Source organism: Mya arenaria, chromosome 5, assembly GCF_026914265.1.
Source record: "Mya arenaria isolate MELC-2E11 chromosome 5, ASM2691426v1".
NCBI lineage: Eukaryota > Metazoa > Mollusca > Bivalvia > Myida > Myidae > Mya > Mya arenaria.
The window spans coordinates 16,528,290-16,550,929 of record NC_069126.1 but is presented as its reverse complement, the minus strand read 5'-3'; the positions used below and the strand labels follow the sequence as shown (position 1 = coordinate 16,550,929).

Here is a 22,640-nt window from a genome sequence, read left to right as displayed (position 1 = left end):
AGAATGTTAAAATTATTCACAGCCTGACACAATGTGTCATTTTTATTTTTATTACCCTTTTCCTTTTCTGCAGCACCCTGTCCTTATAAAAACTGGCTAAAACCCTAGCGATGGTATTACTTTTAGGTACCTCAGTATTTCTGAAGTTTTGTATCAAACTATGCAGAGCACTGTAAAATTTTCAATGACGCAATACCAAACAGAATAAAAAAGAAATGACACATACAAATAAAACAAATTGAATGCATGTACGAGGCCAATAAAGTACATACACATCTGTTTCCTAAGGGAGTGGAAAGATGGCCTGTTTGCGTCGCTGCTGCGTAAGTTCTGTGTACAGCCCCCAAACAACAACTACAGCCACAAAGTGAAACCAGTCATGAAAATTATGCAGCTGGACGGAGAGGTCAGAGTTTTGTCTCAGATATTGTTGCTATGGATAAATGATGTTTATTTGGTGCTGAATCGCTATTTGATATCTCACTGTGACATATGTCTGGACAAGTATATTAATTTTGTTAAATGAGCACTGTTTTTGGTCAAAGCAGTATCATCTGAAATGAAATATTTTCAGTGTTTTTTTGGGTTAACAAGGAAAGAATCACCAAACAAGACACACTGCGCTTCCTGTAAAATTAAATTAATAAGTTTTACACTCCATATTCAGGCTGATCCTGGCCAGTTGGAACTCCTACAAAGTGTTCTGATGAATTGTGGAAGTGTTGTTCTTGGCAACAACGAAAGAATCACCGTACCAGACACACTGCGCTTCATGTGGGAGGTAAGTTTACTAGAACTCAAAATTTTGGCCACGAAATAACTTGAAAATGCATTAAACTTAATCGCTGTGTTGCCCTTGACTAGTAGACTATTGTTTTTGGGGTCATTAGGTCAAAGGTCTTATGAAATCTTGTTCATTAAACTCAAATGGTAGGTTGCCCTTGACCAGAAGATTACCCCTATAGTAACTGTAGTCTGTAGGTCGAAGGTCACAGTCAAGTGTATTATGAAAACTTTTTACCCACAATAACACAAAAACGGTTTGACTTAGGACCATGAAATTTCAGTGACAAATTGCCATCAGGCAGATGACCCCTATTGATTGAGGTCAAAGGTCATTAATAAATGCAGTGAGCTTTTAAAACCTTGATCGAATCGTCTTCCACATGTTTGTGACTAAGTGGCTCAGAAGGCATAATGTTTGATAAACATTTCTTGTTACCATGCAGAACATTTGGACCTGAGAGAAACACATTGGATAAATTATACTTAATTATGCAAATCATTACACAATTTAAGAAGAGTTTTGGAAATGAAATAACCTAGACATGGGCCTTGAGCATGGAATGAAGAAAATATATTTTAAGTGAAAACGTTGACAGAAGCTGATATAATATCATATGGCTTTTCTCATTTACAGCTTGAGTCGCTATCGAACATAAGTCCGGCATTGCTAGCCAGTGTTGGAGTTATGGTCATGTCCCCGAACGACGTTGGCTGGCAACTCATGCTTGTCCAGTGGCTTGAGAGACGACCAGACGTTGATAAGGATCTTCTTACTGGTATGTGTGTTGAAATGCAATCTGTTTTTTAGCATGTCTGTTTTTCAAAGAAAGAAAGTCGAGGTATTGAGATAGCCTTGGTGTTGTCTTCATGGAGCAAAAACTTTAACTTGAGCCATAAATAATAAACTCTAAATAACATTCAAATGAAACTTGGTATACATGTTGCTAAAGACAGATGCTAAAGACAGAATGCACATGATCAGCAAGGCCTGTAACTCTAGCTTTAGTGATTGTTCAGTTATGCACCTTTTACGACTGAAAAAAAACAACCAGACAAGGGTTGATGTTCGATCCACAGTGCTCTCTAGTATCTGATTAATTCAATCAGTGATTTATGTTCCAATGATAATGTGTAAAATATATCTGTGTGATATAGACTAGTAATCAGTATCTCTACTGCTATGCTGAAAGGTTGTATAAAAAAGATTAAGTTTAGATGATAAACAGATATATGTTAATCTAATTATGAATACAGCTTAAGCTGATATCAAACAAGCTTGAGCCCGTTTCTTGTGTACAAAACAGTACTGGTGTCCTTTTTGAGAGGTCATGAGAATGTACTCGCCCCTGGGTGGAGCTTAAATCATCACAACCTCTTGGGTGAGAGGTGGACACCATAACCTTTATACAACTCTCACCCTTGATTGTTATAAACGTAATGACTTCAAGGCAAAGATATAGGTCAAGTATAAGTAAACCTGCATTACAGGATTCTGTGATGTGTACATCTACATAATGATCAACTTTTTGGCCCAGTGCATGACACCTGAAATGTTCCCCAACTCAAAAAATCTGACCTTTCACAAAACAAGCGCGTGATTATTGATACACCATGACCTTTTATAATCACTATCCTATATACATATTTCCAGGCTTCTGTGATGTGTACATCTACAAGACTATCAACTTCCTTGCCGAGAGCACCAAGCCTCACATGTTTGCCAGCAAAAAGTCAGGGCTGCCTCGCTACAAGAGAGTGATCAGCCACACAGTGGAGAACATGGTTGTCACCTTCACCAACCTGCTAGATGTAAGTTTTCCATGCTGCGTATGTACACAGAGGTTTCCCTGACGAAGAAGACCTTTATCCCTGACAGAATTTTTAAGCTTGCAATTTTTAAGCTAGGAATTCTCATTCATTACTTATTATGCATCCTTTGGACTCCAAAAATTAAGCTGTTGTTGAGTGTTAACCATTATATTGGGACCCCTTATAATTACGAAGGGCCCAAAACTTTGACAACGTTATGTTGTGTGGTTTCCTGCAAATCCAATAACTGTGGCTAAATATTTAGGAAGTTTGGCAGCTTTACCAATTGAAAATAGTGGACAAGCGTTGACATTCACCTACAGTGTTAATGTTAGAATATCGTTTTTGAAGTAATATGTAGATTTATAGTCTAAGCATTGGGAGTTGGTAGGATCCTCCGAAACTTAACAAGTCATTATGCACTAGAATAAACTTTTCTTTTTGCAATGACTGCCCACAACAAATAAAGTTGTGATATGTTAATTTGAAAAAGTTATCTCACTGAATTCTGTTTTATTTTAATAGAATTTTCTATTGCCAACTTACTGTCCCAACGTTTAGAAAAATACGTTTGATTATGAACTTCCATTTTTATTAACTTTTTAGATTATTGACTTTACACCAAAATTTTTATTTTACATCTACAATTAGCTTGCATGGTATTTCATTTTCTTGACATTTCAGTTAATGTGACATTGTCTGCAAAAATGAGCACTTTTGAGGCATTCAAAATTTCATCAAAAAACATCTAACTATATGTAAAGTTTTAAGTAGAGATAAATTTTCAATTATCTCTGCAGGAGTGATTTATGCAGACAACATCACATATAGTAGAATAATAACAATACATTTTTCATTTTAGTTTTATAGACAATTTTGTGTTGCCTGCAAAGCATGGCAGCCAAATAGTGATAACTTTGTCTGGCGTCTTTATCAGTTCCGATAAATAACTTAGAACAATTTGGTGTTAACTCTTCAAACTTGGTAAACTCACTGGCCATGGTCAGTAGATAATCTCTTTTAAATTTTGGGGCAAAGGTCGAGGTCATGGTGACCTTTATTAGAAAAATTATGGGTGCTCCAAAACATCCGATTCTCAGCACATTAGTTTTATTGGTAGGCATTATTTTCCCTTTTAATTGTAAATGTGAAATATTTCAGAGATTACTTTTACCACTGGTAATGCTTAAAAGCATGCAGCCATATTGGAATATACTCAGAGAAAATTACCTTAATATATGTAGCATTCATATATATGTTATATTTATTTTACAATGTATACCGTAGTGCATTTTAGGTAAAGTTTGTATTGTATAGTATGCATGAACGTAGATTTTTCACTTTTGAAACACTTTATACACATTATAGTTTTGTTCTCACTTTCACATGTATATATATTTTTTATTAGTTTTCAGCTTTAAAACGTGTCATTTGGATAGTTTTGCCAAATGAGCTTACTTGTATAAACATTCCGCTGGCGTCGTGTATTTTTATGTCAAAGAAGTTCTTACATTATACTTTTTGAGATACTTTTATAGAAATAACCAGAATGAAGATTCAGTGTGATTGTATTTCATTTTTGTATGTCTTTTTAATAGACCATGTAAGTAATTTTGCGAAATGAAATTAGATACTTAAGTGAGTTACGCTTAAGAATTTTTGAGAAATTGGGGCCATGTCTGTTCCAAGGCATTTTCTGATTCGATGATATACCCAGCACTAAATTTTTAATAATTTTATTTTACTGTTAGTCCAAAAATATTTATGGAGAAAAATAATAAATGTCCTTTTTTACCCATTATATTTTATTTCATTGAGTGATGAGTAACCTCCCTTTGTTCCTTGCAGACCATGGTAAATCCCTACCCAGACCTGAGTGATGTAGAGTTTGAGCGTTATTTCAACTTCGCTTGCATCTGGGCGTTTGGCGGGACCCTAGCTGTTGAACATCGGGAGTCGTTTAGTTTCTGGTGGCGTGAACAGTTCGAACAACATATCGACTACCCAGATGATGGAATGGTGTGTATGAAGCTTTAATTTTTGACAGTTAAACATGTTACGGTATAATGTTATATAATATATGTGTAAATAGCTGGCAATCTTCAACTACTCTCATTTCACATTTTCTTTCCTAGGCATTGTCTTTTATTTAATCTTTCAAAGTTTTTCGAAACAGATATAAACAAAGTTAAGTTTTGAGAATAACTGCGATATAATATCAGCCTATCAAAATTCTATGCTTGTTACAGGTATTCGACTATATGGTTGACTCTGAGACGCACGAGTTTGTAAAGTGGTCAGACATTTGTCCCCCATACAGTGCCACACCTCACATTGGCATTCCCGCTGACGCCTTTGTACACAGCACACAGATCGAACAGATCATGACAATTCTTGGTAAGATCAGCATATATTTGTTATGATGTGTTGTGCCATACAATGCCAAATGTCATTAGGGTATCCTATGCACAATAAGATTTGTCATTTTATGAGTCATGGGTTAAAATGTTATATTTTGATGCCTAATTTTTGGGATCATTGGAAAGTGAAACTGTATTGCATACTGAAAACTAATATGTAAAATAAATGACTTAAAATACAAAATGGAACAAGTTATTGCGGTTTATGATTTTGTTCTTTATTTCAATTGAAATCAGACGTAAAATGACCTTTTTTGCCATGAATATATATTTTTAAAATTATTTTTAGTATAATTTTGAAACTATTTTCTCTACACATTAAACCGCTTTCAAGTGATACCAAAACAATATTGGGTCCTCAGGCATCCAAAATTAAAATAAAATTACTTAGATACCACTCACTTAGTCCCTTCTGGAATTAGCCGACTTTGTTCTCTGATTCTTATAGAACTCTCAGAAATATAATAATGTTTTAAACATATTGGGGCCATCTACTACACTCATATCATACCATCACTCTTTGAATTAATATTTCCTAGTAGGGATGATATCCATTTCAAAACTTACCGGTAGATCTTAATCGGTTAGTTGAGGCAAAGTTTATTAGTTTGATTTGTGACACCCACTGATTATTTAACTGAAATGCTTGATTTGATGTATTTTTGTAATATTGATAAGGTGGCCTTATAGTATTCCCACAATTTTATTAGCTCGACTATTCGAAGAATAGGTGGGCTATGCTACTCGCTCCGGCGTCGGCATCGGTGTCCGGTTGAAGTTTTAGGGCAAGTTGGGATTTTCACTTATAAGTCCAATACCCTACATTCAATTGACTTAATACTTCACACAGTTGTTCAGGGCCATCACATGATGAGATTAGATAACTCCATATTATTCTTTACACAGATTATGGCCCCTGATTGACTGTGGAACTTAGGTTAAAGTTTTAGGGCAAGTTGGAATATTTATTAATAACTTCTATATCCTTTGTTTAATTGACTTAATATTTCACACAGTTGTTCAGGACCATCACACAATGAGGTTACATAACTCCATATTATCCTAAATACAAGGTATGGCCCCTGATTGACTTAGGTTAAAGTTTTAGGGCAGGTTAAAGTCTTAGGACAAGTTGGGATTTTCACTTAAAACTTCAATACCATTCGTTCAATTGACTTAATACTTCACACAGATGTTCAGAGCCATCACATAATGAGGTTAGATAACTCCATATTATCTTTTATACAAATTATGACCCCTGATTGACTATGGAACTTAGGTTAATGTTTTAGGGCAGGTTGGGATATTGTTTAATAACTTCTATACCCTTCATTCAATTGACTTAATACTTCACACAATTGTTCAGGACCATCACACAATGAGGTTACATAACTCCATATTATCCTTAATACAAGGTATGGCCCCTGATTGACTTAAGTTAAAGTTTTAGGCAAGTAAAAGTTAAGGGCAAGTTGGGATTTTGATAAAAAGAACTTCTATACCGTTCATTAAATGCACTTAATAAAATTCAAAATTATTTATGACCATCTTACAACAAGAAACATAACTCCGTTTTAAGCCTAAATACAAATTATGGCCCTTGAATTTTTTTTATTTTTTTTTAATTTCCTTTGAAAGGCATATATGTATATTCTTAACCACATTTTCATAACGGGAAATCAAGTTATTTGAATGACTTGCGTCATTGTTTGGGCGGGCTGGTGGGAGGGCAGCATCAAAGTCACCTTATGCATCAAATAATTTTAGTTAGGTTTGACATAAAGAGACCAAACTTGGTATTACTACATCGTTATTGTATTCTAAGTCAAAGCGGCGTAGTCGAGTGCGCTGTCTTACGACGGCTCTTGTTATCATTTATAAATACTTTCAGTTCCAGCTGTATTCTACTTGGCTATAGATTAAATTGAAATTTGAAATCATCTTATGATTATACATGTATGCAATTTTTAAGTACCCCATTCACTGCTACTGTTACTGCTACAGTCAATACTCAATTATATAATTATAGTATTAACAATATTCTTAAGTTTCGCAATTTTATTTTTTTTAGCGTAAATCTTTCATTCACTTAAAGAAATAGAGTAACATCTTAATGTATTTTTCCAGGATGTCTGACCGATGCTGGAAGGTCTGTCCTGCTGGTGGGTGAAAATGGTTGTGGAAAAACAGCACTCGTGAATGAGAGAATCCGAACTGTCTGCTCTGGAGAAGTGGCAGAAGTCTTGTCTCTCACTGTACAGGCTAACAGGTGGGTGGGGAATGTGTCATTGGTGGAATTAAAATGTGTGGGGTAAAAGTTATATTTAAGATTAAACAACATATCATGGTGTCAGAGCTGTGTGCTCCCAGGAGGGTGGGGTATGTGATGTATGTGGAAATGGAAGAATGTATTTTTATGTTAATATAATTCAAATGTACGTATAACAATAGTTTTTTCAGTTAGTTCATTAGTAAATGGTTAACTTAACAATGATAGTCCTTTGAGGAAAAAAAAAGTGGGATATATATATAATCTCAGATTCAAGGGAAGTGAGATTTGGCTACATATACTCATGAAAAATGTAAACCAAAACTAATATGTATACTCCCAGGTTCACAACGGCGCGCCTGCTGTATGACCGTCTGGATGAGAGGCTGGAATGGAAGCATGGACGTACATATGTTCCCAAGGGCAACAAGAGACTACTCTGCTTCATCGATGATGTTAACCTCTCTATGGTAAGAACTAGTCTATTTTGGCATTATTCTGTAGAGGTTGTAAAATTTTTAAGTTGAATTGTCAGGCCTACAATGTGTTAGTGTAAGGAACTGTTTTGGTTTAGATATTCAACATCTAAAGGTTTGAGTAGCTTCTCTTTAAAAAAGAATAGCAGATGGCATCTATTAATCTAATATTGAAGAATATCTAGCTTTTCATTGGTTGATTACAAAAGAATATCTTTTACCACCAGGTTGACCAATGGGGAGATCAGACAGCAATCGAGTTGATTCGCGAGCATATAGATGACGGTGGATTTTACAACCAGGACACGCATGCCTGGCGTTACGTTAAGAACGTCACATACGTGAGCACTGTTAACCCCAACACCACTGCCAACGTGCCGCAGCTTAGTCAGAGGTTTCTGAGACACTTTGCTGTGTTTGCTGTACCCTACCCACCGTAAGTGTCACACTTAAAAAGGAAACACCCAAGGAAACACCTAAATGATATAAATATGAATGACAAACTTATTATTGCATCTCAAGGCTTAATTGTTTTAACTCACTAAAATATAACTAAAAACCGCTCTTGTAGATAGTTGGATTTGGACTTTGAATACAAATAAAACATCTTGCAAATATTCTGTTTTGGATTTGTAATGTACGTCTCCGTCCATTGTCACTTACAGTTCTCATATTTCCATGTCCCCTACACTCAACCCAGGCTTTACATGCAATATAATTTCTGTTTTTCAGGAACAATGAGCTGCAGACAATCTTCACAACTCTGATGCACACGCACTTCATCACCCCGGAGACAGCCCAGACCTCTATTGGGGTTCACCATAGCAACTATGATGAGAAGGTATTATACTTTACCTCGGCTGCCTGTCATGTGATATCAGTGGGTTTTCAATCTGTTAATTAAAAAATACAAGGAAAAGAACCTCAGTTGAATGATAAGGAATAAATTGATATTCCTCTAAAAATCTGTTGACCATCATTTTGTTGGATAATTGCCACAGATTGCACTTGTTGTCTTGCACAAGTTTTTATAGGCTAATGTTATATTGTTATAAAAGGAAACATATTTAATAAAGCAGTAACCTAATGTTAATTTTACTTGAAGTCTTTTACTTTATTTTTTCTTGTGTTTATGCTGTATACATTTTTTGCTTGCCCTACTGCATTCACACAGCATAAACGCAAGAAAAAAATGCCATCAATACTTCAATATTTACATTTTGAACAACTATTGATTATGATTAAAAATTAGCAGTGTCTTTTGTAATTGAGTATTTGTTCTGAAAGAAATGTAACCGACAACATATGTTTATTTAAAGAATAGCTGATTTTGTAACGTTGTGTATCATTGATTATATGACTTGCCATAATCCAATCAGGGTGCAATATTAAAACCCATTATGATGCCATAACTCTTTGCGTGTTATACAATATTAACGTCAAGTTTCATCTATACAGGACTAGGACTTGGCGAATGTAAATATTTACATAAAATGTTTCTTTTTCCTAGGCTATTCAGCTTCAACAGGAGATGGAGGAGAGATTAAAGCATATTTTGACAACGGTCGTCCAGGTGACAATAGAACTCCAGGAACGGCTGCGATCCATGTTCCTGCCCACCTCACAGCGATGCCACTACATCTTCACACTCAAGGATCTCTCATGCATATTCAAGTAAATCATGTTTTGGTTTTAAACTACATGTAAATATATATATGTTTATTGGTGGATTCGTCTGCATTTTCCTCATCACTTGAAAGTGCTTGACTTCATGACCTATTTCAGTTGTCCTATGCCAACTTGTTTATAATTTACATGATCATTTGGAACTTTTTTCTTAAGGGAATATACCAACTATTATAAAAAGCTTTTTTTATTTTTTTTTGTTTCACATGATTTTTCATCATGTTATATTTCATCATCCAATTTAAGTGCTTGAAGGTGACGTATGAAATATGCACGCGACTGGGTTAGAGCATACAAATAATGGGGTTAAAGGAGCACAATATAGGTTTATGGAAATTTTTATTTTAACATGTTGCAAAATGATTATGTGTTTCAGGAATGTATGCCTGTCCCTACAACCCAATGTTGCCAAGAAGAACCTTCTGTTGCTATGGCAACATGAGTGTTACTGGGTGTATGGACACAGGATGGTGAACGACGTTGACATAAGGCGATTCCGACAGGCATTCAACGTCTCTGTGAAGAAGGAATTTGCGGATGATGAAATGGCGAGTGAACATTTAAGCTCATCTTACATACTCCTTAAAAAGAGCCTAAGGTTTCATGTGTAACTAATTTACTTTGCATTCTATGCAATCTCCACATACATTTGATTTCAATACATAACCTTGTTTTTGTTACTTTAAAATCCAAAGTCATTTTGGTGTTTTCAGTTTGAAAGTTTAAAAGAATAGTTAAGAATGAGAAGAATTGCAAAACATGAAAGCAGGCCATGGTATGGTATTAACTTGCTTCCTTCTATCGCTGTCTCAGCTGTTTTGTTAACCATGTAGAATGCAGAAAAAATGAATGTTGGTCAAACTGATTATGTTTGAATTCAGGTGCAGACCATGATTCGCACCAGACAGCCCCAGTTTAGTAACCTGATTGAACAAGACAGTGGTATAGTAACGGCGGGCATGATCGATACACGTCACAGTACAAAAGTCTCGGAAGAGGATGCCAAAACAGACATGTTTAAGCCTTACAACAATCTGGGTGATGTGAAGGACCTGATGAACAAAGGAGTTGAAGAGTATAACAAGATACATCCTAGGATTAAACTCTCTCTGTACAAGGTAACAATTAATTTCCCTGACAAGGTAACAATGGGGGTATAACATGATACATCCTAGAATTAAAATCTCATTTTCCAAGAAGATTCATTAAGCATTAAGCTCTTTATTTACAAAGTAAAAATAAAGGATATTACAAGATATATCCTAGGATTAAAATCTCCCTGTACAAGGTAACAATACGGGGTATAACAAAATACATCCTAGGGTTAAACTCTTGCTGTACAAGATAACAATATAGGGGTATAACAAGATACATCCTAGGATTAAATGCTGTCTGTATAAGGTAACTTTAAGGGGTATAACAAGATACATCCTAGGATTAAATGCTCTCTGTATAAGGTAACTTTAAGGGGTATGACAAGATACATCCTAGGATTAAACTCTCTCTTTACAAAGTAACATTAAGGGGTTTAACACTATACATCATAGGATTAAACTCTCCCTAAACATGTAATAATAAAGGGTATAATGAGATCCATCCTATGATTTAACTCTCCCTTTACAAGGTAACATTAGTTGTATAACAAGATCCATCCCAGGATTTAATTCTCCCTTTACAAGGTAACATTATTTGTATAACAAGATCCATCCTAGGATTTAACTTTCCCTTTACAAGGTAACATTAGTAGTATAACAAGATCCATCCTAGGATTTAACTTTCCCTTTTTCATGGCAACATTAGTAGTATAATAAAGTCCATCCTAGGATTTTACTCTCTTTACAAGGTAACATTATTAGTATAACAAGATCCATCCTAGGATTTAACTTTCTCTTTACAAGGTAACATTAGTAGTACCGGGGTATAACAAGATCCATCCTAGGATTTAACTCTTCCTTTACAAGATAACATTAGTAGTATAACAAAATCCATCCTTTGATTCAACGCTCCCTTTACAAGGTAACATTAATAGTATAACAAGAACCATCCTAGGATTTACCTTTCCCTTTACAATATAACATTTAGGGGTATAACAAGATATGTCCTAGGATTAAACTCTCCCTTTATAACTATGTAAATTCTAGGATTTAGCTCCCCCTTTACAAGGTAATAAAAAGGTGTTTAACAGTACACATCCTAGGATTTAACTATCTCTTTGCAACTTTACAATAAGGGGTATAACAAGATACATCCTAGGATTTAATTATTTTTTCACACAAGGTAACACTTGGCTATCTGTTAATGTGTTTTACTGGAAACCTTACAATTAACATTGAACCTATGAACATGCCATAAAAGTTTTAAACTCGCCTTTTTATCAAATATCACTGCAAGTCTGTAAAAATTCTAACCTTAAATTTATGAGATATATTCTGCTTTCACATGCTAACACATGTGTAAGTGTATATTGAAAAATGTTTATTCAAATGCCCTTGCTCACTATTTCCATTTTTGCAGCATCAATTTTTTTAGAATATATATGTGTTGTTATAACTTTTTGCAGCAGCTAAGAATGATTTCCATTTCCAGGTTGTGGTTGACCAAGTGTGCAGACTCGCACGCACTATTGCCTCCCCTCATGAGAACGCCAACTGTGTCCTTGTGGCTGAGGGCTCACCAGGTCAGTCAACAGTGGTGACCAAGCTAGCTGCTCACCTGTGTGGATACACTGTGTACCAGATCAACCCCAGCCCACTGGGGTCGTCTACAGAGTATAAGATGGACCAATTCAAGGCTGACCTTGTGCAGGGATACACAAGGGCAGGGGCAAAGGTCAGTTAAAATGACTGTCTTCAGTAGATGTTAAAATTGTTGTAAAAAATGATGTGTATTGATTAAGGTTTTGTTAAATCGTAAATGTAGATACTATTACGTTATTATACATTTCAATCCAAGGCTATTATTGATGCTCTTTTGCATATTTGGTCTTGCAATATAACAAAAAAACTATAGAAAACTTCTATTGTCTCATGTTTGTAAGTGCCTAAATATCTTAAGTTGAAAAAACTTACGCTGTAATTTTTTTACCGTCTTCAAGGAGTGAAAATTCATGGGCCTGTTTCTTTAAAGATGTAAGGCATAAAGTGAGATTATCCAAAGGTCATATCAAAGAAAAGATTCAAGACTTCATGAGGCATCTAATATGAGGAGTACACAACATTTATAATATTTTGTTGTAATTTTCAGGGTGAAAAGATCCTTATGCTCCTCCATGAAGAAGAGCTTTTGGAAGAAGACTTCCTCGTGTTCTTGATTGAGTTTATTGCTGGGGGCTCGATAAGTCACCTGTTTGTATATGAGGAGCAGACAACAATCATTAACTCCATCAGAACTGAGGTGACGCAGGCAGGACTGACATACACGAGGGATGTGGCATGGAACTTCTTCCTCAAGTGAGTACCATGATACTTGTATGGTTCAATAGTCATAATATTCAGAAATTGTGTAACTATGTTTAATGCAATGAGTTTTGCACAGCATTGAATGATAGAGCGGAAAAAAAGTAAAAAAGTTTGGTGTAATTACATGTCATGCAATGAGTTTAACACAGCATTAAATGATGGAGCGGTTTCATTTGAAAAAAGTTTGCTTTAATTATGTTTCATGCAATGAGTTTAAAACAGCATTGAGTGATGGAGCGGTTTCATTGGAATAAAAGTTTGGTGTAATGACATTTCATGCAATGAGTTTAACACAGCATTGAAGGATTGAGTGGTTTGATTCCAAAAAAAGGTTTAGTATTTCCATCAAAAACATTTATCATTGGTTGAAGTTATAATAAACGTCTATGCCATTAAGAAAAAAAAAATCTGTTTTTTAACTCCAGGACTGTGCGTAACAACTTCCGTGTGTGCCTGATAGCGGGTGACGGGGGTAAGAACTTCCAGCGTCGGTGTCGGGAGTACCCGGCCTTTACAAAGAGTGTAAACTTCATCTGGTTCCCACACTGGTCCAAGACCCAGCTGGTGGAACATTCCATGTACCATCTCACTGGTGAGTAGGGTTAAGCATGAACAAAAGTTGATAGATTACAAGTAAAACTTGTCGTAACCTTGTTTCTACTATTTGAGCAATAATCAAATTGAACTTTCTAATTGACAGCAAGCAAAGTTTTGATCATTTTGGTCTATTTTCAGCCTTTCACCAGAAGTTAAATTGTATTGGTTGGACAGTTGAAAAGCATTCAACATATAAAAAAATCTTATTTAGAAGGTTGTAGGAAAAATATAATTAAATTATCAAATTTAGGTGTGCCATGGATGACTGACATTCAGAGGGAGAACGTAGCTCATATGTTGGCCTCCATGCACCTGGTATTGAGACAGCAGGACGGCCAGGAAAGAGACTCCGGAGAGTACAGACATATCACCAACACCTCCTATGAGAAGTTTGTGGAAAGGTAAAAAAATGATTTCTTTTACATATAGCTTTCTTTTTTTTTTAAAGGATATCAACATTAATTTGTCATCATATTTGCAACAAACGTACAGGGTAGTTTTATGTCATAAAAAATGTATGAATTTATTGGTAATTAAGTGTACAAATTAGTTTTGAATAAAACTGTATATCCCTTATTCTTCCAGTTAATGAAAAGAAAATTAAATTAATTTTCTTGATGTTGCTTAAATGAATCTTTGATATAGAATCTGACAACTATGAAAAAAACACAAAAAACTACTAGTATAGATATTAAGAAAACAATGTTTTCCCTTTTACAATCCAGATTCATCTCGATATCAAGCCAACGTCAGAAGACGTTAAAGAAGGACCACGATGCAGTTGCTACGTCATTACACCAGATAAGACGGGAAAATGAGGTGGCCGTGAAACTGAGGAAGAACCTCGAACACGAGATGATCGTCCTGGAAGAGAGAAAACAGGTTGGTGGGGGGTTGCTGATACTTATCAATTTGATACTTCAGCATCAGTGCTGTTGTTAGCTTTGTAGGACAAAAACTTTAACTTTGGTCATAACTCTAAAAATCTTTTAAGATATTCAAATGTTTACATTTTATCAGTGCAAATGTGTAGCAAGTCCCCTGACTGTGGCTATAATGATGGTTGAGTTATATCCCATTCCTACTGAAAAAAACAGAGGAGCATTGGAGCTTCCTGTGCAGCACTTTTTTAGTTTGTATTGCGCAAAACCTGATGGAGTTCATAAATAGAGTCATTCAACTAAAATATGTTTGACACCGGATACCTGTACTTGATGTTGACGGAAATATCTTAAATTACCTTAAATAGAAGTGTTCTACACCAACACTAGTAGACATCTAGTTGTTTTGGTGCATTTCTATTACATATCTTAAAAACAAAATCTGCACCAATGTTAACAGTCTTTTGGTTTCAAAGTTTCTTTACTATGTATCCTTCCCCCTTCCAGGGCACGATCAAGATACTGTCCCAGATTGGCCAGGACACGGCCATCACAGAACAACAGGTGAAGGTCGTCAAGGCTCAGATGGACAAGATTGCCAAACTTAAGAAGGTAGGTCAAGATTTAAATGTGCTTATACAAAACATGTTCCTGTTATAGAGGCAATTTCTTCAATTTACATCACATTTTGTATGAAATACCGTTGTTTTTAAAGTATGTTTTTGAGTCTTGGAGCAAATTTCTTACTAATGTACAGAGTTGGCTAGATTTTTAGAATAAATCAAATAATTTTAATGTTGATGCACATCGTGATTTTCTTCTTTTCTGAAATGGCAAAGGTCTGTTTCCCAACTTTGCAATTTTTTGTGCATATTTTCAGTCCCTCCCTGAGTACCAGGTAGCCCATGAGAGGGCCGTTTACAAGGCCATAGCCATTGTTGCAGACACCAAAAAAGTTGTCCAGAACATCAACATTGACAAACTACATGAGCTTCGCGCCATGCAGAAACCCATCATAGATATTGAAGACCTGATGGCAGCCATCATCATGATATGTATGTATTTTCTCATTTGGTTTTGCACAATTTTTTTGTTTTTTTGTTTGTTTTCACTGTCATAATCATATGTACATAATCCTCCCTCTGATATCGTTTTGACCATCTGCTTTTAATGAAGTCACCGTCTATCCTCATGATTATATGTACATAATCCTGCCTCTAATATTCTTATGACTGCATGCCTGCTTTCAGTGAAGTCCCCATCAGCTGACCTCACCTGGCAAAAGGGAGCTAAGAGGCAAATGGCCAACATTGAAAGGTAACATGTCATTCCTTAAATGAAATATATAATGAATATTTAAAAAGTATCTCTTGGTGTCTTTTTTTGCTTTATATCTGAATATTGTTAGAGAAAAAACTGTAGGAGGTACTGCATGGCACTATTGAAAATCTCTGAGGTACGAAAATAGCTGCTCAGATTCTTGATGAAATGACTCCCTGGCCTTTTAAAAACCATTTCATTTGCTTTATTAACTGCATGTGGTTAAGTTACATTTGGGAATGTCATAGACAGATATGAAGTTGTTTGGTTAAAGCTTTAATTCAACCACTACAGATTCATAGAGGAGTTGATGTCATTTGATGACCAGCAGCTGCCAGAGTCGACCTTGATGCTTGTCGAGCCGTACCTGAAAAAGCCCACATTTGAGCCTGATACGCTGGAGAGGAAGACTGGGAACTCTGCTTGTGGGTCTCTGTGTAAATGGGTCCGGGGAGTGGTCAGGTATGGGTGCTGTTCGGAATTTTAACCTGAAGAAGCATTTTGGAAATATTTCAAAATCTATGCCATATTTCATGTAAATGAAGTTTGAGGCAGACCCTCAACTAGGATTTTTGTTGCTACAAGCTTTCTACTGCTATTCCCAATTAAAAAAACAGCCAGTATTGTTTGAAAAAAATCTCAGTGTTTAATACACCATATCAGATACCACCGGATGATGATCTCGAAGGTAAAGCCTCTACATCAGAAGGTTGATGAGACAACTTCTGCTGTTGATGACGCAGAACACAAAATGTCAACCCTTGAGGGCAAGCGGAAGAGCCTTGAGGTCCGATTATCGGGACTTGCACGGGGCTTCGAGGAGGCAACAATCGATAAGAATGAGCAGGAGGAGAAAACGAAAAAGATGAAGAAAATGTTGGAGACGGCCGCACAGCTGAGAAAGGTAACTGTTATGCTGTTCTACATGTAGACTGAAGAAGAGTTTGAATTAAACAGTTGATTTATTACATATTAACTCAAATTTGTATGTTAATTATGTGAAGTTTATTAATGTAACCTTAAATTTTAGGGATGGCAACGAGTACCCGAGTACTCGAGTACTCGATCGAACATCTGAGTACTCGAGTACCAAATCACTACTCGAGTAATCGGAAAAAAAAATCTATAAAAATCACCAAATATACGATTTACAAATAAAATATCTGGTTAGTTGCCAAGAGGACAATTTACGGTCCCTCTAATCCCCGCTGTGTACACAATTGACCTCAATAAATTAGTTGACAGTTGACAGTGATAGTTGCAAACTGTCAACAAAGGACCCCTATTTCAAATTAGCACTGATGTCAATTAGCGAAGTTTTGATAGCGGTACTTTCACCTACACAATTCTATTGTATACCAAATAGAGACCTTTCACCAAACAATGGACGCTAAAGAGCGAAAGAGTATCGACCGTTAGAGAATTGATTTCTTAATGGGCGTATTTTAACTATTTTTGCAATGATTATCACAATTAATTGGTTGATATTTTAAATCAAGAATTATGAATATTAATGAGGTAAACAACAATTACGTCATTAACGATACATGTATATACATAATCATGTCTTTGCGAACACATATTCAATTTTTCCGAGTAATCGAGTACCCGAGTACTCGATCGATCGATCGTCCGAGTACTCGAGTATTAATTTTACTACTCGTTGCCATCCCTATTAAATTTGTTAACATAAACAATTATGTATTACAAGGGTCAAATATAAAATAATAGAACAAACCCATGAAAGAGATGTTTACCTATGACTGATAATGATTGATTTGCAATAAATTCCCCAACGCCAGATCCTGAAGGGTGAAAGGTTGCGATGTCAGCAGATCTACGACTCACATGACCGGCGTATGATTTCCATCCCTGGAGGCTGTGCAATGGCAGCAGGATTTGCAACTTACCTCGGACCATATCATCATAACTTCAGGAGGTAAGCGATGGATGATAAGCATGGAACCATTGTTGTGCCATTAAACGGGGTGATTGTTTCAAATTTCGACTACTGTACTTGTTTCTGTAGTTTTTCATATAAGTACAGATTTATGTTTTGTCATAATATTTCCATGGAACTATATTATTACTTGAATTTGCTGACTAATGTTACTTTTACATGAAACGTTTACATGTCTGTACTCTATCTCTGCTTTAAAATTAACAAATTCTTGCAAAATAAAGTGGAATATTTTTAACAGCATAATCCATATAATTTATTGGCTTCCTCCAGGGTCATGCTGACTGTCCATTGGCCCAACTGCCTCCGAGAAAGAGGCATTCCCCTAGTGATAGATTCAATCGACGGTTTGAAGGGCCGGGTAATCGACTGGTCCATCAACTTCCTGAAGACTGCATCTGGCGCCAGTCAGGTGTATGATGTAGACTACACTTCTGAAGTGCTGAAGGAGGAACTTGCAAATGCAAAGGGGAGGGTAAGAATGGTGCTTTAGTTGTATTTGAAATAAAATTTGCTGAGGATAAATTATTTTTTTAAGTGTAAATTAGCAATATATGTTATGGAGTGAGCACTAAAGTTGTATTTTACATGAGGCTCACACATTGGGGATATATTTTTACTCTACATGAGCTAGAGGGGGAGAAGAAAGAAGAGCATGTTGTAGATGGTTCAGAGATTTGGGGTGAGATTATACTAGGGATGCAAATGAATATTCGATCAAATGTTTGGTATTCGAATGTCGCAATCAGTATTCGAATATTGGATGGTCTTTTCTTGAATAAATAAAATAACAAACCTTCTGACTACAATCGTGTTATGTATAAAGTTTGTCTTGTTTTTATAACGATTGGCCGCTAATGGCAGAGGCTTAAACTTGATGACAATACACTATACATGTATCATATGTCAATAAGGGACTATAAACAGTCCCCATAGTTTTACAAAAACTTGCTTTATATATACATGTGACATCAAACAAATATATATTATTATGCCCCCTTTTGAAAAAAGTGGGGTATATTGTTTTGCACATGTCGGTCGGTCGGTCGGTCGGTCTGTCTGTCTGTCGGTCGGTCGGTCGGAATACCAAATGGTTTCCGATCAATAACTTGAGAACGCTTTGACCGAGGGACCTCATACTTGGTATGTGTATTGGTCATCACCAGCAGATGAACCCTATTGATTTTGAGGTCAGTGGGTCAAAGGTCAAGGTCAGTGTGACCTTTACATGAAAAACGGTTTCCGATCAATAACTTGAGAACGCTTTGACCCAGGAACCTCATACTTGGTAGGTGTATTGGTCATGACCAGCAGATGAACCCTATTGATTTTGAGGTCAGTGGGTCAAAGGTCAAGGTCAGTGTGACCTTAACATGAAAAACGGTTTCCGATCAATAACTTGAGAACGCTTTGACCCAGGGACCTCATACTAGGTAGGCTTATTGGTCATGACCAGCAGATGAACCCTATTGATTTTGAGGTCAGTGGGTCAAAGGTCAAGGTCAGTGTGACCTTTACATGAAAAACGGTTTCCGATCAATAACTTGAGAACGCTTTGACCCAGGAACCTCATACTTGGTAGGTGTATTGGTCATGACCAGCAGATGAACCCTATTGATTTTGAGGTCAAAGGTCAAGGTCAGTGTGACCTTAACATGAAAAACGGTTTCCGATCAATAACTTGAGAACGCTTTGACCCAGGGACCTCATACTAGGTAGGCTTATTGGTCATGACCAGCAGATGAACCCTATTGATTTTGAGGTCAGTGGGTCAAAGGTCAAGGTCAGTGTGACTGTAAGCTGAAAAAAGGTTTTCTGATTGTCCATATTTTATTTTCTTATATAGTAGACAGTAGAAATTTATATGTCACTAAATGCATGAGTTGAAGTATCAGTTTTCAGTGAACATCTAGTTTAATTATGCCCCCCTTCGAAGCAGAGGGGTTATATAATTGCTTTGCACATGTCGGTCGGTCTGTTGGAAGACCAAAGCTTGTCCGAGTGATAACTCAACAATTCCCGGACCTATGGTCATCAAACTTGTTTTCAGTATATTTAAATGACTATGCCAATAACGGTCATAAATTCTTTCAACCAGGAAATTACTATCTTCGTTGATCTAATTTCGCATAGTTTCCAAAATTTGATTGTGTTTTTTTAGTTTGTTCAAAATTTTCTGCTTTTTGTTGGTACTTTTTTTCTTAAAATGGGGAATTTCAGGCTAATTTTGGAAAAAATCATGGTCTGTTGCCGGTAAGGGCTACAACAATGAAGGGTTTAAGATTCATTTTGGTAATTGAATATTCGATCAAAAGAATTTTTGAATATTCAAATATCAATATTGCCATTCCTTTGCATCCCTAGAATAAACATTATCTCAAGAGGGACAAGAGAGGAGATATCATAGATGTAACAGAGTTGGTGGGCAGGAATTAGCATGAACTGGAGACGGAGAAGAAGACCTTGTTGAAAAATCTGAAAGTCTGGTGATAATGATATTTATCTTGACATATTTCAGGAGCTAGGAGAGATAGCAGAGGAAGATGAACATCAACTGGAGAAGGGGGTAGAGGCAGAAAAACAGCCAGAAGAAGATGGTGAAAAACCTGGGAGTGAGCCAAAACCACAGACTGCTGAGGCAGGTGAAAAACCTGGGTCCAAAGAGGAGGCCAAGGCTAATGAGGATGAAAAGGGTGAGTTTATGAAGCACTTATAGGGCCATTTAAAGATAATGAGGGCAAGAAAGTGGATAAGATTGAAAACAGGAAACTGTAGTTTTTATCCCTTATCCAGTGTAGGTAGATTTCATTGTTGACAATGATGCCACATATAGAGTTCACTAAAAGTAAAGTGTTCAATTAGTGGCGAGTTGTCACACTGTATTGCTCTCTTGTATGACACCTGTCAATTCTAGTGTACCAATGAAGGTGTTCTGATGAGAAACAGGAGTATATGCACACCCTAATAACTCCTGGGTTTGCATTTCAGAAATGTGACTTTTTTTAGTTAAAGAGAAAGTTTTTAATGTCAATATTTTTACAAATGGTTAACAGTTATAGTTAACAAGACATATGTAACATAATATAATACAGTTTCATCATCAATACTTTGCTGAGAGTTGCAGTTTTGAGGGTAATGGCGCTGATGAATAGTATAACAAGAGCATAAGCTATCTTACACACTATGTACCATTTCAGACCGGGAATCCCCTGTTTTAGAGGAGAGACACCCCTCACAGGAAGGTGTGGCCCCACCAGACGGCAGTGATAATGATGAGGACAGCCAGAGTCAGTACACACAGAGCACCACACCAATGTTGTCATCTTCCCAGTATAACAAGTACATCAAGTCTCTCATCAAGCTACTTGTGGGGGAGAATATACTCAACAACTGGCTTAAACAAGGTTAGTAGGAAGAAAGTGTTAAGGTCACACAATAATGGTTGATGCAATTTTTTTTTTAATTTTAATGCTTTTCATGACTAGCTCATTTGAATTAAATGATAAAAACGAAACAAACATACAATTTAGGTACAGATAAAATTACAACCTTTATAAGATTTATTTTTAAATAAATAGCTACGTGGCCACAATTTCCCCCAGTTAAAAATGCGCCAAAATATCACTTACATTTTTTTTATCTAGACCTAAATTGTATTCTTTTTTTGTTTTTATCATTGATCTCTATTGAATTAAACATGATAATGCATCAAAATTAAAATTTTGCATTAGCCTATATTGTGGGCCTTTAAATTAATGTATGAAGATATCTACCGGCTTTCAAGCGCTCTTACTTTTTCCTGCTTTTATGAAGAAAAATAGTTCAGGTGTTGTCATAGCCTTGGTGTCGTTGTTCACTTCGTCTGTGTCAGCATCTTTTTCTGTGCCAATATTTTCAAAAAAAGATATTTAAATCACACATAAAATGCATATTGCTAGACTCAATATTCACATGTATAGTATATAAGTCCCATTACCCTTACTTTAATTATTGTAGATTTGATAATTGTCAAGTTATGAGCCTTCTGCCGCAAGAAAACAGAGATGAATGTTGGCCTTTGCTCATTTGCTCCGGTCATTCTTGTTTAAAGCATTATACCATCTGTTATTTCTATTTTCTGTTCCATTAAATGGCAAATTGCTTGGAAACAGTTAAAAAACTGCTATGAAATTAAGCTATTAACAGTTAAGAATACTGGATAAACTGTGTTTGGTTAAATGTCTATTCAGACTTCGGCCCAAGGCAGATAGAGAATGCATCCATTCTATGTTCATCATGGCAAACACCCCCGATGTTAATTGATCCAAATGGTGAGGGTGCCACATGGCTCGGAAAACTCAACTCTCTTATGAACAACCGGAAATTGGTGTCTCTTGACATGGAAACAAGGTGGGTAACTGTTGGCTATACTGATTCATAGGTTACATTATACTGATAGAATATTTTGTATGTAACTGTTTGTCATTTTGAATTTGATATTTAAAGGTCTGTATTAAGTTAAAGATGTTGGTGCCAAATGTGATCATATTTAATTTTAACATTTTTAGCTCATCTGTTTTTATGCCCCCGAAGGTGGGCATATTAAAATCGCACCGTCCGTCCGTCCGGCCGGCTCTGTAACTTTCCCTTGTATGGACAGATTTTAAAATAACTTGCCACATGTGTTCCACATACCAAGACGACGTGTGGCTTTCAAGACTCATGTCCCTACCTCAAAGGTCAAGGTCACACTTAGTGTTTATTCACAATGGAGTGCTGCATATAAGGACATAGAGTATAGGTTGTTGTGTCCGGGCTGTAACTTTCTCTTGTATGGACAGATTTTAAAATAACTTGCCACATGTGTACCACATACCAAGACGACGTGTCGCGTGCAAGACCCGTGTTCCTACCTCAAAGGTCAAGGTCACACTTAGTGTTTATTCACCATAGAGTGCTGCATATAAGCATAGAGTATAGGTTGTCGTGTCCGGGCTGT

At 36.1% G+C, this 22,640-nt stretch overlaps 1 protein-coding gene across 8 annotated transcripts in view; it reads left to right on the top strand.

Moving 5' to 3' along the window:
* The window catches only part of LOC128234267 (uncharacterized), a 108,354-nt gene that overhangs the window by 64,539 nt on the left and 21,175 nt on the right, over nucleotides 1-22,640 (top strand). For 6 of the 8 annotated variants that reach the window (XM_052948399.1, XM_052948403.1, XM_052948397.1 and 3 more), the window contains 29 exons: nucleotides 289-406; nucleotides 668-781; nucleotides 1,421-1,562; nucleotides 2,438-2,595; nucleotides 3,757-3,774; nucleotides 4,444-4,614; nucleotides 4,845-4,992; nucleotides 7,143-7,284; nucleotides 7,628-7,754; nucleotides 7,988-8,196; nucleotides 8,493-8,601; nucleotides 9,271-9,434; nucleotides 9,823-9,994; nucleotides 10,328-10,564; nucleotides 12,033-12,275; nucleotides 12,690-12,895; nucleotides 13,330-13,496; nucleotides 13,752-13,902; nucleotides 14,227-14,383; nucleotides 14,890-14,994; nucleotides 15,263-15,437; nucleotides 15,633-15,699; nucleotides 15,997-16,164; nucleotides 16,366-16,606; nucleotides 17,505-17,641; nucleotides 17,936-18,137; nucleotides 20,181-20,355; nucleotides 20,860-21,066; nucleotides 21,892-22,051. In XM_052948399.1, coding sequence (XP_052804359.1) covers nucleotides 289-406; nucleotides 668-781; nucleotides 1,421-1,562; nucleotides 2,438-2,595; nucleotides 3,757-3,774; nucleotides 4,444-4,614; nucleotides 4,845-4,992; nucleotides 7,143-7,284; nucleotides 7,628-7,754; nucleotides 7,988-8,196; nucleotides 8,493-8,601; nucleotides 9,271-9,434; nucleotides 9,823-9,994; nucleotides 10,328-10,564; nucleotides 12,033-12,275; nucleotides 12,690-12,895; nucleotides 13,330-13,496; nucleotides 13,752-13,902; nucleotides 14,227-14,383; nucleotides 14,890-14,994; nucleotides 15,263-15,437; nucleotides 15,633-15,699; nucleotides 15,997-16,164; nucleotides 16,366-16,606; nucleotides 17,505-17,641; nucleotides 17,936-18,137; nucleotides 20,181-20,355; nucleotides 20,860-21,066; nucleotides 21,892-22,051 — 4,590 coding nt within the window. The remainder of the gene's footprint in view (nucleotides 1-288; nucleotides 407-667; nucleotides 782-1,420; nucleotides 1,563-2,437; nucleotides 2,596-3,756; nucleotides 3,775-4,443; nucleotides 4,615-4,844; nucleotides 4,993-7,142; nucleotides 7,285-7,627; nucleotides 7,755-7,987; nucleotides 8,197-8,492; nucleotides 8,602-9,270; nucleotides 9,435-9,822; nucleotides 9,995-10,327; nucleotides 10,565-12,032; nucleotides 12,276-12,689; nucleotides 12,896-13,329; nucleotides 13,497-13,751; nucleotides 13,903-14,226; nucleotides 14,384-14,889; nucleotides 14,995-15,262; nucleotides 15,438-15,632; nucleotides 15,700-15,996; nucleotides 16,165-16,365; nucleotides 16,607-17,504; nucleotides 17,642-17,935; nucleotides 18,138-20,180; nucleotides 20,356-20,859; nucleotides 21,067-21,891; nucleotides 22,052-22,640) is intronic. The other 2 variants (XM_052948401.1, XM_052948398.1) reach the window with 1 other exon arrangement.